The 16,871-nt window shown below is 53.3% G+C and overlaps 1 protein-coding gene across 4 annotated transcripts in view; it reads left to right on the top strand.

Annotated features, from left to right (window-relative positions):
• Positions 1-16,871, top strand: part of dennd5b (DENN/MADD domain containing 5B) — a 38,561-nt gene that overhangs the window by 12,698 nt on the left and 8,992 nt on the right. For 2 of the 4 annotated variants that reach the window (XM_030354686.1, XM_030354685.1), the window contains exons 2-11: positions 4,005-4,064; positions 7,026-7,135; positions 8,797-9,502; positions 10,420-10,607; positions 11,698-12,348; positions 12,452-12,683; positions 14,120-14,270; positions 15,047-15,128; positions 15,807-15,908; positions 16,583-16,708. In XM_030354686.1, the coding sequence (XP_030210546.1) occupies positions 4,005-4,064; positions 7,026-7,135; positions 8,797-9,502; positions 10,420-10,607; positions 11,698-12,348; positions 12,452-12,683; positions 14,120-14,270; positions 15,047-15,128; positions 15,807-15,908; positions 16,583-16,708 (2,408 nt within the window). The remainder of the gene's footprint in view (positions 1-4,004; positions 4,065-7,025; positions 7,136-8,796; positions 9,503-10,419; positions 10,608-11,697; positions 12,349-12,451; positions 12,684-14,119; positions 14,271-15,046; positions 15,129-15,806; positions 15,909-16,582; positions 16,709-16,871) is intronic. The other 2 variants (XM_030354684.1, XM_030354683.1) reach the window with 1 other exon arrangement.

Here is a 16,871-nt window from a genome sequence, read left to right as displayed (position 1 = left end):
CGAACAGGACCCCCTGTTGTGTACAAACAGCTGTGCCCTGCAGCCTGGGTGGCTGTGGTGGTCTGATGGTTACATTCATGACGGCGCTCAGAGGGACTGAGGAGTGTCTGAAGTGGAACCACGCGGCACGTCCCTCAGGGGCCTCCAGGCTCTCTCTCTCTCTCTCTCTCTCTCTCTCTCTCTCTCTCTCTCTCTCTCTCTCTCTCTCTCTCTCTCTCTCTCTCTCTCTCTCTCTCTCTCTCTCTCTCTCTCTCTCTCTCTCTCTCTCTCTCTCTCTCTCTCTCTCTCTCTCTCTCTCTCTCTCTCTCTCTTAGTGTGTGTGTCTTGCTCTCCCTCTCTCCCCCTTGCCAGGTGTGGACATTACTAAAATGCATGTTTGTGTGATGAGGAGAAACAAGAGCATATGTTCTGCACCGGTTACTCGTCAAACCCTAGGAAGCATCTCCTCTACCGTGTCTGAGCTGATTAACCCCTCAGATATTCATCACCCAGTTCTCGCTTTCGCCATCTCTCTCGCTCTCTTCCCTCTCTCGGTCTCGCTGTCTCCCTCTCTTTCTCTTTCTCTCTCTCTGTCACTATTTCTCTCTCTCTCTCTCTGTCTCTCTCTCTCTCATACATTGGAATAAAATCAGTTCCAGCTGTTGCTTGCGGGTTAGGTGTAGACCCACCCCCACCCCCCGTACCTCAGGGTACAGTTGTCTCCAGCCTGCAGGCTCCACATGCATTATACATCAGCGTCTGGGGTGAAGGATGATAATCTAGCTGTGTGTTTGCTGGGTCTCTGAGTACATATCCAAGCTTGGTTATTGGATATTACTATTGAGCGTATTCATAATATAGTACTTGTTTTTTTCGAAACAATAGGGTGTGTGAGTGTGTGTGTGTGTGTGTGTGTGTGTGTGTGTGTGTGTGTGTGTGTGTGTGTGTGTGTTATAGCTGGGTCTCTGTGAGTCCATATCCAAGCTTGGTTATTTGATATTATTATTAAGCGTATTCATAATGTTGTTCTCTTTTTTTCTCCGTAACAATAGGGTGTGTGTGTGTGTGTGTGTGTGTGTGTGTGTGTGTGTGTGTGTGTGTGTGTGTGTGTGTGTGTGTGTGTCTGTGTCTCTGGTGTGTGTGCGTGTGCGTGTGCGCGTAAGAGAGAGAGAGAGAGAGAGAGAGAGAGAGAGAGAGAGAGAGAGAGAGAGAGAGAGAGAGAGAGAGAGAGAGAGAGAGAGAGAGAGAGAGAGAGAGAGAGAGAGAGAGAGAGAGAGAGAGAGAGAGAGAGAGAGAGAGAGAGAGAGATTTGTCGTACTGTAGTAGTAAAGGATTTTACCATCGTAATAAAAAAAACATGAGAGACGGAGATCTAAACAGAGAGAGGGGGGAGGGCCAGAGATGTTGAGAGAGGGAGGGACGTAGAGAGAGAGAGAGAGCAGTGCCAGGGAGGGGAGATGGAAAGAAGAGACCGATAGGATCCTCTCGTCCTACACCGTTGACGCAGATTACACACATTGATCTGTTGTTGCCAGCATTCTGCTGGTGTGTGTGTGTGTGTGTGTGTGTGTGTGTGTGTGTGTGTGTGTGTGTGTGTGTGTGTGTGTGTGTGTGTGTGTCATGATAAGTAACATAATACACACAATAACATATCACACGATAAATCAAATTAATGAGGAGGTTTCTTTGGGCTTGCGGATGACACCGTTACTACGACAACACTGACCTGAACACAGATCAAGCCTAGGGCCCTCATGGCGTTGATATAATGTTAATATAATGTTAATATAATGTTAATGTGATGCTGTTACTGAGGTCTTGTATTCCCAGTAAATATACTGCCTATGGTATGAGTGTCAATATAATCATCAATTCACGATCAGTAATACACAGTCAGTATTACACAGTGACCGAGAGACCAGAAATAGAGAACAACAATGCTTTTATTAGTACAAAAATAGACTCACTCCACACTGAGGTACGGTTTTAAATATTCTACGGTTATAAAACGCTGAGAACATCACAGACGTAACAGACGGTGCTGCAGTCACGCCGCCTGCGTCCGGCGGTGATGTTAAAGCCACTCTGACACAGACTCCATTTTGTCTGAGCTTGTTTACATTGACCTGGCCCGCGCCACAGTACATAAAACACAACGCCCAGCCCTCGTCTCCTCAAGACTCACGAGCCATCAGCATCGACCCTGCCTCACTCTCTGCTCTGTCACAATCAATGCATGGAAACCACCGCTGTCGACCAGAGTGTTAATAGATACAGGCCTGAATGAAACAAGGCATCCACACTGGGATATCGTGATGCTAGGCTGTTCAGAGTTGACCTAGACTCTGCATAGCCCGGCCCCCCCCACCCCAACTTATTGTATGTTGTACTTGTACCTTTTCGACACTTAATGTACACACTTTTTGTATGTTGTATGTTGTCTTAGAAAAAGTACTCATCATTGTGTAGCATCTTATCCTAGCTATCTATGTTGTGTATGGGGAATGGGTTAACCCAGGGGTTGTTAGTGTTTCCCACTTGTTTTTATGAGCATTTTTAGGCCCAATCCCATTTCTACCCCTTACCCCTTCTCCTTACCCCGGGAAGGCGTAAGGGGTAGAAATGGGATTGGGCTTACTGTACCGACAGATATAGTGTTGTTGTTTCTCTTCTGACGAATGTACATATTGTACGTTGCTTTGGATAAAAGCGTCTGCTAAATGCCCCGAATGTCAATATAAATGAAGGCTGAGTGTGGTTTCAAACCTGCGCTACAGTTCAAGGAGCCTCGTTTACCTGGGAGATGTGTGGGACTGAGAGGACCTTCGGTGTTGTCCTTTAATAACGTTCCTGTGTGTTTGTGTGCCCAGTCCATGATAATAAAGAGTGGAAGAACGGAGGGAGGAAATGAGCAGTGGACTCGCCGGTCGGTCCTGCAGCGCTCTCTGTACTGTTCCGTTAACTTAACACACACACACACACACACACACACACACACACACACACACACACACACACACACACACACACACACACACACACACACACACACACACACACACACACACACACACACACACACACACACACACACACACACACACAAGCAGTATGTAGCACTGTGCCCGTGAGCTAACTCCTACCCCACCCACCACTAAGTACTGAGTCTGTGTTCCGCAGCCGCTGCCCCCACTGGCCTGTGAGGAACAGGGATGTTCTGAGCGCTGGGTCCCGGAGGCTTGTGTCTCTGTGTCGTGATGTCCCGGGGGGACTCCTATTGGTCGGGGATACGCCTGATGTCCGGTCTCTGATTGGTCGCTGCACGGCCACACTAGTTAAAGGGGCAGTCAGTGTTGTTTCCAGTCACATGTAACGCGGTACCAACGCCGGTTGGAAACGTGTCAAAATCAGGGTTTGAACCGCAAACCTCACACACGGCGCTACATCGTGCCTTGCTCAACGGCAGCCTTCCCCAGTGGAGGGTCTCAGCAGCACCTGATAATGGTTCTCCAGTTCTGGTCTCTGTTTCCAGCATGCTAATGGTAGCGCTATGGTCGACCCCGTTCTAACCACCGCTAACAACGCCTAGCCGCCAGCTAGCCTCCCCAGTGCTACGTATGAAGTCCACCGCTTTCAGCTCACTGGAGCTCCCCCTCCCAAGAAGACCCCAGGGCCTGTGGGGGGCTGCAGGGGGCTTTGAGACGCTAATCACTGTTAATCACACTCATTCACCTGCATTGATCATTGTGTGTGTGTGTGTGTGTGTGTGTGTGTGTGTGTTTCTGTGTGTGCATGTGTAATGTACATATGTGTGTGTGATTGTGCTTGTGTGTGCGTGTTTGTGTGTGTTTATGTGTCTTTAGTTCTGTGTGTGTGTGTGTTTGTGTGTGTGTGTGTGTGTGTGTGTGTGCGCATGCATGTGTTTGTCTTTATGTGTGTGTGTGTGTTCTCTGCATCCATTCTGACATTGTGTCGTGTTGTTCTTGTGTCCCCGTCTCCGTCGTTGCGCTGCATGCGGTCCGTAGCGTTGTACCAGTGGCTGGAGGCTGATCTCCGTGGTAACGAACCCGACTCTGCTACCAAAGGTAAATACCCCTCCTCCTTCCCTCTCCCCACCCCCCGGTGTGGACCAATCAGGGGCCGTCTGACATGATCTTTATCCTATGAACTCCAGACGGACCGTCAACTGTTGAGATAGGAGACCGTTGTCAGACGATGCCCATCCTTCACTGCCAGCCCTGTGATTGGCTGATGATGATTGCTCGTCCTCTCTACCTGGGCTCGATGTGGCCTTAATCCGCGTTTAACCGGATTACACTTTCTCTATCCCGCTCATCCTCTTACCCGACAACCTGCCTCGCTCTCTGCTCACCTTCCGCGCTCGCCCTGTGTCTGTGAGACAGGCCTGTGTGTGTTCTAAACCAGTGGTTCTCAAGTGGGGGTACGTCGCGTACCCCTAGGGGTACTTTGAAGTACTGCAGGGGCTACACAGAAAAGAAAATATTGATAATAATACATCAACCTCGATTATTTTCACCCTGAGCAAGTTAATGTTCACATGTGTAAAGTGACCACTGCCAAATAGAACGCTCAGTCATTATTTAGGTTAATTTATTTATTTTTTCTCTCTGAAATGTTTTGTGCTGGTGAACGGGTACTCAACTGAAAACATATCTTAGAGGGCTTACACTAGCAGAACAAGTTTGAGAACCGCTGCGTTTAAAGATGGGGTCTAACCTCCGTACGGCTATGGGGTAAGGGGGGCCGTCGGCTGAGGCTCTGGATTAATAAAGATCATCACTGCACGGTTGCGGACGGGAACGGGTTCAGATTCAGATGACCAGACCCCCCCCCCCCCCCCCCACGTCCTCCATCGCTGCCCCCTGCTGTCTGCTGTGTATCCGTCGTGCAGACACACAGTTCTCCTGTCTTTCTGCCAGTATGTGTCTGTGTGCGTCTCCCTGTTTCCCCTCAGACTCCTCCCCCTCTGGATCTGATTCATTAATGCACCTCTAATCCATTTTAATTAAGCTACCCGTCCTAATTGGTATGACGCTTGATTGAAAGCGACGCCGTTCCTTTTGACGTCGTGATGATCGCTTTCCAAGTGACCCCGCGATCGCATAATGCCCCGATCGATCGGTGCAGTTTAGCCCCTGACCTCCGTCGACCAATGAACAGAACCTTTGTAGATAATAAGCCCCGCCCCCCCCCCGTCGGCACAGCTCCGCTTGCGACCTCTTGACCCCTGCTCGAATCATCGCCCGCGCAGCCTCGCTCTAATCTGTGTGTGCTGCGTACACAGTGTCTGTGTAACCCACACTCAACCTCACCCCCTCACTCCCCCCCACACTCCCCCCCACCCCCCCCACCCTCAAGCTGGGAGAGGAAGGGAGGGCTTATGGACGTTTGGTTTATTGAAACGGAAGAGAGTTATTATAACAAACGCTCCTCACTGCACCCCTCAGTCTCCCCCCTCTGCACCCCCCCCCAACCCCCACCCACCCCCCAACCCCCCCCCCCCCCCCCCGCCTGGACCCCCCTCTCCACCCCTCCCCCATAAGATGTTAGACCACCAGGGATTGGGGTGATGATGTCGTCTCTTCAACTGATTACATTGGTGGGCGGATGCAGAACAGTACAGAACACTCACTCACTCACTCACTCGCTCACTCACTCACTCACTCACTCACTCACTCACTCACTCACTCACTCACTCACTCACTCACTCACTCACTCACTCACTCACTCACTCACTCACTCACTCACTCACTCACTCACTCCGGTTCTCTGTGGCGTTGTGCAGTACTTCATGACATCATTCTATAACAGAGTGGTCTATCTATAGACCTACTGGGGGGGTCACTGAAGCTGTTCACCGTCCTCCTCCCTGGAGCTGTCAAACACCAGCAGGACCGCCTCATTTGGATGTAGGCGGGGTGGTGGAGGAGCAACCATCCCCCGTGAGTGACCCCACTCCGTCACCCCCTGGACCGATCCTCCTCCACCCAGCTGAGGGCCTCTCAGAGCACCACCCTGGGGGGCATTCCAGCGTCCCTCACTTCACATGGTGGACTGACATCCCCGCTCAGAGCCACTTATGGCGGGACAGAGAGGCCATGAGGGCGAGGGCGAGGCCGTCATGTGAGGGCAGTCATGTGAGGGCAGTCATCTGAGGGCGTGGTCGTCATGCGAGGGCGTGGCCGTCTTCTGTTCCATGAGCGGAGGGCTGGTGGATGATGAGGTGGATCTAATGGCCGCCAATCGCCATGCAGCCGCCCGCTACGTCGGCCATGTTGGCTCGTCCCTGAAACCCGTTTGGCTCGGACGGAGCTCATTTGTTAAAATGCAAACGACATCGGCTCATCGGCGCCTCAGAAACACCTCCCAGTACGAGTGAGAGGCGGTCTGAGGCTGGAGGTTCAGCTGTTGTCTGTGCGTGTTGGAGGAGCTCTAACAGCTTGGTGGACATCACACTCACATCTCACAGACACTAGACACTCTTTCCTCCAGTGTTTCTTGAAGCTCTGTGGTTCGGGAGGAAGAACCCAGTCCCCTTTAACCAGATGGCCAGATTCACCAGACCTCGTAGGAGGCCCGTAGCGTGCGTGTGTGTTGTGTTCGGTCCAGAGCGGTGGAACGGACCCCATCTGCTGACCCAGAGGAATGCCTCCCATGTGGCGCTCCACAATGGAACGCCCATCCCTGAAAGCCGGCTGGGAGCTGAACGCGGAATTCCTTGTTGTGTTCGCCTCCCCGCTCGCGTTTTAAAGCCAAGATGGCCGCCGGGTGAAGGCCCCGTGGATGACCTTATGAAACTCTGACGTGAAGCCTCCCATTTTGATCTGTGATTTTACACAACAGATCTGGTGTTGTAGCTCACGGTCTGACAATATCCAGCCCGGGTTTTAACCAATCACAACGCATGAAATCATCATACTCATCCAGACACAGTATCTCTGGATCATGAACCGTTTTAGCCAAGCTTGATGTCAATCATGTGATTCTTCTCTCTCTCGCTCTCACTCTCTCTCTCTCTCTCACAGGGGAGAACTTCGACCAGAGTCCTCTGAGGAGAACCTTCAAGTCTAAGATCCTTGCCCACTACCCGGAGACGGTGGAGTGGAACCCCTTCGACCAGGATGCTGTCAACATGGTAGGAGTTTGGCCTGGTTCTTGCTTCTCTGTGTCTCCGTCCGTGTGTGTGCCGGTCTTTGTTTGTGTGTGCGTGTGCGTCTGTCTGTCTGTCAGTCGGTGTGTGTGTGTGTGTGTGTGAGTCTTCCTGTGTGTGTGTGTGTGTGTCTGTGTGTGAGTCTTCCTGTGTGTGTCTGTGTGTGAGTCTTCCTGTGTGTGTGTGTGTGTGTGTGTGTGTGTGTGTGTGTGTGTGTGTGTGTGTGTGTGTGTGTGTGTGTGTGTGTGTGTGTGTGTGTGTGTGTGTGCTCTATGTGTGGTGGAAAGCGAGGTGTAGGTAGGTCATTAAGCTTTAATGCCGTGACTCTGGTTCTCCCTGAGGAAGAGTGTGGTGATGAAGACGAGCTCGCTCCGTCACCGGAGGCGCAGACTCGTCCCTCCCCCTCCCCCCCCTACTCAGGGGCCCAAATTGGGGTCCTAGTGGGGGAGGCTGACTCCTTCCCCCCCCCCCCCCCCCCCCCCCCCCCCCCTCCGGATGTGGTGTCACTCCACCTCTGATGGGGCATTTGTTCCTGAGATGTCAGAGCTGAGAGTAACATTAGGAAACGCGACGAATGATAGGAGAGGAGAGATGGTGAGATAGAATCCTCCAGAAATATATACATAGAGAGTGAGATGAAAAGATAAAATACTACAGAAATATATCTAGAGAGAGAGAAGGAGAGTCCACTGGGAGGATCAACCTTCAGGAACCAGCAGGAATATAACATACTATACATGTACCTCTATATATAGAGATATGATATAAATGATACAGATATATGATACAGATATAGCTATATTTATACAGGGTTCTGGTCCAGGGTTCTGGTCCAGGGTTCTGGTCCAGGGTTCCGGTCCAGGGTTCTGGTTCCAGGGTTCTGTGTCCTCCTCAGCCTCACTCAGATCCTCTGAATAATTCACCTCTGCTCTCCCATTACCTCCACTGGCCTCGCTGGAGAATGAAATCAAACACCACCCCTGATTGTCTGGTGGAAGACGGGAGAGAGACACTGAAGTCACCTATCTCTCCTCTCCCCTTGTCTCTCCTCCTCACACATCAGGGTGACCCCCGTGCTCTGTTGACTTTGAGGGGAACAAAGTTCAGGTGCAGAAGGTTTGCGTGGAGGAGTGACTCTTTATCTCTGATAAATACAGGCTGATACCCTGATGAGTTTAATGCCCTTTGAGACACACACACACACACACACACACACACACACACACACACACACACACACACACACACACACACACACACACACACACACACACACACACACACCGGAGTGTGTCCTGTCATCAGCACCTATCAACGCTGATTCAATCAGGCCTGTGTGTGTGTGTGCATTCATGAAATATGCATTAAATGAGATAGGGGCAAAGATTAACATGAATGGCGGGTCGGTGAGGAGTCGATGTGGGGAAAGATTAGTTCGGTGCAAATCCTGTTAAAGCCACACCAATATACCCCACATTAGAGGACGCCACGTCTACCCTCTAGAGGGTAGACGTGGTACTGCAGGCCTGTGTCTGTCTATCCGTGTTTGTGTATGCGTCTGTCTGTCTGTCTGTCTGTCTGTCTGTCTGTCTGTGTCAGCTGACCACCGGTAACCGTGGCCATGTCGTCCCTCCCCCCCCCCCCAGCTGTGCATGCCGCGCGGCCTGTCGTTCTGCACGCAGGCGGACCGCCGCGAGCCCGCCTTCCACTCCTTCATCATCACGCGGGAGGACGGCTCGCGCAGCTACGGCTTCGTGCAGACCTTCTACGAGGAGGTGACCAGCGGGCCGGTGCGCGCCGCCATGCAGACGCTGCACCACATGCACCAGGCCGAGCGCGCCCCGCCCTCCAGCTCCTCCTCCTCCTCCAGCATGGACTCCCTGGCCAGCAGCCTGGAGGACGGCGGCGGCGGCGGCGGCGGCGGGGTGGACCCGCCCCCCTCGCTCGCCGCGCCGTGCCCCGCCCCCCCGAGCGGCGGCGGCTACGACGCGTCGCGGGACACGCTGTACGTCACCAAGGCGCTGTGCCTGCTGGCGCCGGTGCCCTTCATGACAGCCTGCCGCCGCTTCCTGGCGCAGCTGCTGCGGGCCGTGACGGCGCCGGAGCCGCCGCCGCTGCCGCTGGAGAGCTACGTGCACAACGTCCTGTACGAGGTGCCGCTGCCGGCGCCCGGCCGCTCGCTGCGCTTCCACGGCGTGTACGAGCCGGTGGTGTGCCAGCGGCCCGGCCCCGGGGAGCTGCCCCTGGCCGACTACCCCCTGGGGGACGCCTTCGCCCTGCTCGGTGTGGAGAACCTGCTGCAGCTCTACACCTGCACCCTGCTGGAGATGCAGCTGCTGCTCTACTCCCAGGGTGAGTGTGTGTGTGTGTGTGTGTGTGTGCGTGTGCGTGCCCAGACTGGCTCAACTGCCCCACTTGGCCAGTGCGTCTCAAATTAAGCATCAGTGATTTTTGGGGGGTTGGCCCACATCTCGCCCTCTGTCTCTGTTTCTCTTTCTGAACGAGAAAGGCATGCACGGTAGACTGAAAGACGTGCGCGTACGACGTGTGCGTGGGTGTCAGTGCTTGTGTTTGTTTGTGTGTGCGGGGTCGCGCTTGCAACATAAATCCAATCCCTGTCGAACAACCAAACCGTTGTTGTTGTTGTTACCAGCGGTGCTCAGTGGGCGGTGGAACGTGACGTCAGACGGGACGGGTTCAGACAGGAACACCAATCAGAGCGATACTCCTCTGGTTCCCACCAAACGGCTTCCGGCCTGAACCGGTTCAGACATGAGACAGGAGGACGCTTTACTGATGCACGCACCCCGCATTCACTCCACCCAGCACCACACACACTCACACACGTATTTACACACACACAGACGCCCGCGTGCACGCCCTCACACTAGGTAGGGTGGAGGGGGTGGGTGGAGGTGTAGGGGATGGGTAGATGATGGGTGGAGGAAGAGGCAGCCTGAGGAGAAGGGATTGAAGAGATGAAAAGTGAGGATTACTGGATGAATTGATGAATTATGGATTAGTATGATTGTTTTGTGGCCTTAATCTGAGAGATGAACGTGACTCAGTGACGGAGGTTCCTCAGCAGTTATGTTCTCCTCAGAGGCTGCAGAGGCCTGACCTTATTGATATTAATTATGATACATTAATAATGCTGTAATTAATATATATATATTGTGTTCTCCAGACTACCAGCCTCTGATGACGGTCCATAATATTAATAGTAGTGATATATTAATGTTAATATGTTTATGTATTGTGATCATCAGACTACCAGCGGCTGATGACGGTGGCGGAGGGGGTGACCTCGCTGCTCTTCCCCTTCCAGTGGCAGCACGTGTACGTGCCCATCCTGCCCCCCTCGCTGCTCCACTTCCTGGACGCGCCCGTCCCCTACCTGATGGGGCTGCAGTCCCGCGAGGGGGCGGACCGGTCCAAGCTGGAGCTGCCCCAGGAGGTACGGCCAATCACAGCCCAGGTCAATCAGGCGCCAGGCCAATCGCGGCCAAGTCCAAGCAGGCTCTCGGCCAATCACAGCCCAGTCCAATCAGGCTCCAGGCCAATCACAGCTCAGTATATACACACCTCCGCGCGCTAAAAATAAGATAATGATTATAGTTTTATTTATTAATAATGAATCTGCAAGTAATCTAGGCCCCAGACAGGCGGGTTGCCTCCCGTCTTCGGCAGAACTTCAGCGTCTGGATGTTGTTGTTGTTTTCCCAAACACATATTCCCTCTTTCGCTCTGTCTCTCTCTCTCTCACACACACACACACACACACACACACACACACACACACACACACACACACACACACACACACACACACACACACACACACACACACACACACACACACACACCCTGTCTGCGGCCCCTGGTTCTGTGTTTGGGCCCGGGGAGAATGCTGACCCAGAAAGAGGATGTAAGAAGGAGGATGTGGGAGCGACGGCCTCACAGCAGAGGAAGAGTATCAATCATCCTGTTACCCATCTATGTTTTGAAGAGGCAACCTCTTTTTTTATATTATTGGGTTCCAATTGTGCACGTAATCCCATCTAGATTCTATGGTGCTAAATCCATTACCTCCGATTTAGGTGGATAATCTGACAATCACACCCTGACCTAGATTCACCACAGAACACATCTCGACCTGGTGATCACACACTCAGCTTCAGCTGTCAAAACAGAGAACCAAGGACACAAACTGACACTCACCGAACAGTACTGAACAGTACTGGCATGTGAATGACTGACAAAGGTAGCTATGATAAGACGCTAAGTATAAGTACTATGTGCCAGGATGTACAAAATACAAGTAGTGCGTGCATTAAGTGCCAGGACGTACAACATAAAATAAGTGCGTACATTAAGTGCCAGGACATACAACATAAAATGCCCGCAGTACAGCTAATGCAGACCCATCTACAAGTGGTGCTGCAGGCCCCACTGCGAGATCGGACCGGTCTCGACTAGAATCAGTCTGTTCGTCTGTCCTCTAGTCTGACCTCGTGCCCCCCTGTCCCCCCCCCCCTCCCCCCCAGGCCAACCTGTGCTTCGTGGACATCGACAACCACCGCATCGAGCTGCCGGAGGACTTCCCCCAGCTGCCCAACATGGCCGAGTTCAGGGAGGAGATCAGCGACGTCCTGCGGCAGTACGGCATCTCCCCCAACGGAGGGGGAGCGGGAGGGGGAGGGGGGGGCTCTCGGCGGGGGGGCACCACCTCCTCCACCTCATCCTCCTCCTCCTTCCTCCGAGGAGGAAGAGGAGGAGCAGGAGCACGCCGGGACAGCAGGGAGGAAGAGGACGGCCGTAACGGGAACTTGGCGCGGGAGGAACAGGAAGTGATGGAGCGCCTCCAGGGGAACGCCACCCTGGAGCGCCTGCAGGCGTTGACCCGCCGCACGGGGGTCACCGTGGCGGGCGTGGACGCACTGAGGGCAGGGCTCCGGCCGCAGGGTCTGGGTCAGGGGGGTCCCGGGGGTCCCGGGGGTCAGGGCGGTCAGGGGGGGGCGTCGCGGACGCCGGAGGAGGAGGAGGAGCTGAGTAACGCCAAGCTGAGCGTGCAGCTGAGGGAGGTGTTTGCGGGCCGCTTCACCGCCATGTTCTCGGACTACGAGGCCTTCGTCATCCACAGCCCCGACCTGGAGTCCTGGCTCAGCAGTCGCGAGCACATGCACAACTTTGACAAGGTGACGCGCGCACGCACGTACCACATTGATACACCTTCAGTATGACGCACACACATACGCACACACGGTCGCTTGTTATAACCCCCCCCCCCCCTCCCCCCAGGCGTCCTTCCTGTCGGACCAGCCCGAGCCGTACCTCCCCTTCCTGTCGCACTTCATCGAGACGCAGATGTTCGCCACCTTCATCGACAACAAGATCATGTCCCAGTGGGAGGCCAAGGAGCCGCTGCTGCGCGTGTTCGACGCCCGCATCGACAAGGCCCGCCTCTACAACGTCAGAGCGCCAAGCCTGCGCTCCTCCAACTACCAGCGCTGCACCCGCCTCAAGGAGGCCGGTGAGTGCACTGTGTGTGTGTGTGTGTGAGTGTGAGTGAGTGAGAGAGAGAGAGAGAGTGTGAGTGTGTGAGTGAGTTGTGTGTTTGAGACTTGGCGTGTGCCTGAATGTGTTTGAGAGTGGGTTTGTGTTTGAATATGCGTGAGTGTGTGAGATATGGTGTGTGGTAGACTAGGTGTGTGTTTGAATGTGTGTGCGTGTGCTCTGGCCCCTGTGGGCCACAGACCTCCTTCACTAATGTCCTGTCCTGTATAAGATATCGGTATATAATGTAGAATAACATTAAATAACACATGATGTCTCTGCATAATGTATCTTAACATAATGTAACACATGATGTATAATTACATAATACAACACATAATGTCTCTACATAATGTATCATAACATAATGTCAAACATAATGTATGATAGCGTACTATAACATATAATGCCCTGCTCAAAGGTCCTTGTTTAGACTAGGCTGAAGGGCAGACGAAGGGATTAGCCCTCATTTGTTCCCCTCCATGTTGTTTCTCTGCCTCTATCAGCTGGTCCCCCAGTGTGTTTAACAGTCCACACACACGTACACACTCACACGTACGTACACACACGTCTACCAACCTGCAGGCATTCCTGCTGCATTCTGCTCCTAACGATGTTGGCTCAGACCTTTGTCTTAATTAGGCCTCGTTAATCTTGTTGAATCCCGGGGGGATCTGATAATTGCTGCTGAATGAGCAGCACTGACACAGGGTCAGAAGCTGTGTGTGTGTGTGTGTGTGTGTGTGTGTGTGTGTGTGTGTGTGTGTGTGTGTGTGTGTGTGTGTGTGTGTGTGTGTGTGTGTGTGTGTGTGTGTGTGTGTGTGTGTGAGAGATTAGCAAGAAAATGTTTCTGTCTGTTCCTTTGTGCCAGAGGAAAATGCAATTTTTTCGTGCATGTTCACACACACACTCAAACACACACACCTCCATGAGGTCGGTGTCTAACGAGTGGTTAGTGCTAAGCCTTAATTGTGTGGGCGGGGCCACCCGGGGTGACTTTGCGTGCCGGCGTCCAATTATCAGACAAACAGGAGCTCGTCCCTCTTTTTTGAAGAGCTCCTCCCTCTTTGTCCCTCCGCAGAGACTGTGGGGGGGATCTGTTAATTGCAGTCGAATGAACAGCACTGACACGGGGTCAGAAGCAAGGTGTGTGTGTGTGTGTGTGTGTATGTGTGTGTGTGTATTTATGTGTGTCAAAATGCACAATTGAGTTGCGTTTACCTCACAAAGGAACAGACAGAAGTGTACATTTTAGTTCCGCTGCTGATCTAATAACACACACACACACACACACACACACACACACACACACACACACACACACGGGGGTCCAAATGGGAGGTCTGAGCCCCTGTATATCGGCTGTATTTCCTCCTCTCGGTAACCGCCCCTCTGTCCCGTCCCCCCCCCCAGCCCAGGCCATCGAGCAGCGGCTGCTGAAGGTGGACCACACCGCGCTGCACCCCCACCTGCTGGACATGAAGATCGGGGAGGGCCGCTACCAGAGGGGCTTCTTCCCCAAGCTGCAGGCCGCCGTGCTCAACACCGGGCCCACCAACAACAGGTCAGTACCCCCCAGTACCACACCAGTACCCCCCAGTACCTCCCAGTGACCAGTAACAACAAGTCAGTACCCCCCAGTACCACACCAGTAACAGGTCAGTACCCCCCAGTACCACACCAGTAACAAGTCAGTACCCCCCAGTACCACACCAGTAACAGGTCAGTACCCCCCAGTACCACACCAGTAACAGGTCAGTACCCCCCAGTACCACACCAGTAACAGGTCAGTACCCCCCAGTACCCACCGGTACCTCCCAGTGACCAGTATCATGTCAGTACCCACCAGTACCTCCCAGTACCCTCCCACTGACACCTCCCCAACACCAGTTACATGTCATAACCCACCAGTACCCTCCCACAGACACCTCCCCCACACCAGTAACAAGTCAGTCCTGACCAGTACCCTCTGCCAGTAACTAGTCACTACCCTCCGACCAGCCTCTCTGGTGGTCCAGAACCTGGTGGACCGGCCCCTGGTGGTCGGCCCTGGTGGACCGGCCCCTGGTGGACCGGCCCCTGGTGGACCGGCCCCTGGTGGACCGGCCCCTGGTGGCCCCCAGACACGGGCCTTCAGTAGAACTGGACCGACCTGGTCTAGGAAGGAGATGAGGTGTTTCCCCCGCAGTAGTCAGGCACTCAACTAGCAACCCCCAGGAGGGGGGGGGGGATCAGGTTGCCTCTGACAGCTCCGCGCTGTGCCGCCTGTTTGAGCCTTCCTGCCTGGTTGAGTCTCCTTGCCTGGTTGTTTGAGTCTTGACTTCTTGTGTTGGTCTGCAGGCTGGCCCACCGGACCTCCAGCGCCCAGCGACGGAGAGAACAGCACCCGGACCACCTGACCCTGGACAACGACCTCAAGGAGGTAGACCCCCCCCTCTAGACCCTCGGTCTCTAGACCCCTCTCTGAAGACCTTCTTTGTAGACCCCGTCTGGTTGTGATTCTGTCTGTTCATCTCTCTCTGTCCTTTTGTTTATTTTGCGTCTCATTATTCATGTGAGCAACAGCATGCTGTCTTTGATTTGCTTTAATTTAGTCTCTTCCTCCATGTTCTTCCTCCATTATCTTCTTCTTTTGCTGATTCTTCTTCTTCTTCTTCTTCTTCTTCTTCTTCTTCTTCTTCTTCTTCTTCTTCTTCCACGTCCTTCTTCTTCTTCTTCTCTTCCTTCATGTTCTTCTTCTTCTCTTCCTCCATGTTTCTCTTCTTCTTCTTCTTGTTCTTGCTCTTCTTCGTCCTTCTTCTTCGTCCTTCTTCTTCTTCTTCTTCTTCTTCTTCTTCTTCTTCTTCTTCTTCTTCTTCTTCTTCTTCTTCTCTTCCTTCATGTTCTTCTTCTTCTCTTCCTCCATGTTCTTCTTCTTCTCTTCCTTCATGTTCTTCTTCTCCTTCTCCCTCTCTTTTTGCTCCATCTCTTTTTGCTCCATCTCTTTTTGCTCCATCTCTTTTTGCTCCATCTCTTTGGTTTTCTTCCTGTGTCTTCACGTCGGTCCCGTCTCTGGTTGCTCTGGGTTGGGTTTGGGTCGTACCAACTTGACCCGTCCCAGGGGTGTCTGGCCACGCCCAACTCCATGGCCTTTTGGGAGTGGGACAATGCATCCCCCCCGCCTTTCAAACCTCCCAAAAAATCTGCGTCTGCGTCCTGCCTGGTATGTGATGTCAGACCCTGGACCCCTAGTCCAGACCCCCACACCTCCTGTAGACCCTGGACCCCTAGTCCAGACCCCCACACCTCCTGTAGACCCTGGACCCCTAGTCCAGAGCACCACACCTCCTGTAGACCCTGGACCCCTAGTCCAGACCCCCACACCTCCTGTAGACCCTGGACCCCTAGTCCAGACCGCCACACCTCCTGTAGACCCTTGACCCCTAGTCCAGACCCCCACACCTCCTGTAGACCCTGGTCTAGCTTGGACCGCCTCACCCCTGGTCAAGCCTGGACCCCTTCACCCCTGGATCGCCTCACCCCTGGTCTAGAACCCCACCCGTCACCCGTGCACCAGCTATAAGCCAAATGCCCCCTCCTCCACCTCCTCCACCTCCTCCATCTCCCTACTGCACCACCCACAGCTGGGTCCCACCCTGCCTCTTCAGCCTGGGTTGTTGTTGTGTTGTTGTGTTGTTGTGTTCTGAAGATATCTATGGGATCACGCCTTCTAAAGATGATGGTGCTCGCTTCAAATAGGACTCAAATGAAATGTGTTTTTGTCTCTGTGTGTGTGTGTGTGTGTGTGTGTGTGTGTGTGTGTGTGTGTGTGTGTGTGTGTGTGTGTGTGTGTGTGTGTGTGTGTGTGTGTGTGTGTGTGTGTGTGTGGGGGTGCAGCGCTACATGCAGGAGGCCCGTGGGCTGGGGAAGAGGCAGCCCAAGCTGTCAGACCTGTCTCCAGCCGTCATCGCTCAGACAAACTGCAAGTTCGTGGAAGGTCTGCTGAAAGAGTGTCGCATGAAGGTAGGAGGGATACACAGTGACTCACTCTCACTGGGGTGTGTGTGTGTGTGTATATTAATGTCCTGTGTGTGTGAGTGTTAATGTATGTGTGTGTGTGTGTGTGTGTGTGTGTGTGTGTGTGTGTGTGTGTGTGTGTGTGTGTGTGTGTGTGTGTGTTAATGTA

This window comes from Gadus morhua, chromosome 4 (assembly GCF_902167405.1).
Source record: "Gadus morhua chromosome 4, gadMor3.0, whole genome shotgun sequence".
Taxonomy (NCBI): Eukaryota; Metazoa; Chordata; class Actinopteri; order Gadiformes; family Gadidae; genus Gadus; species Gadus morhua.
The sequence above is the reverse complement of the archived record's forward strand: the minus strand, read 5'-3'. Positions and strand labels throughout refer to the sequence as shown.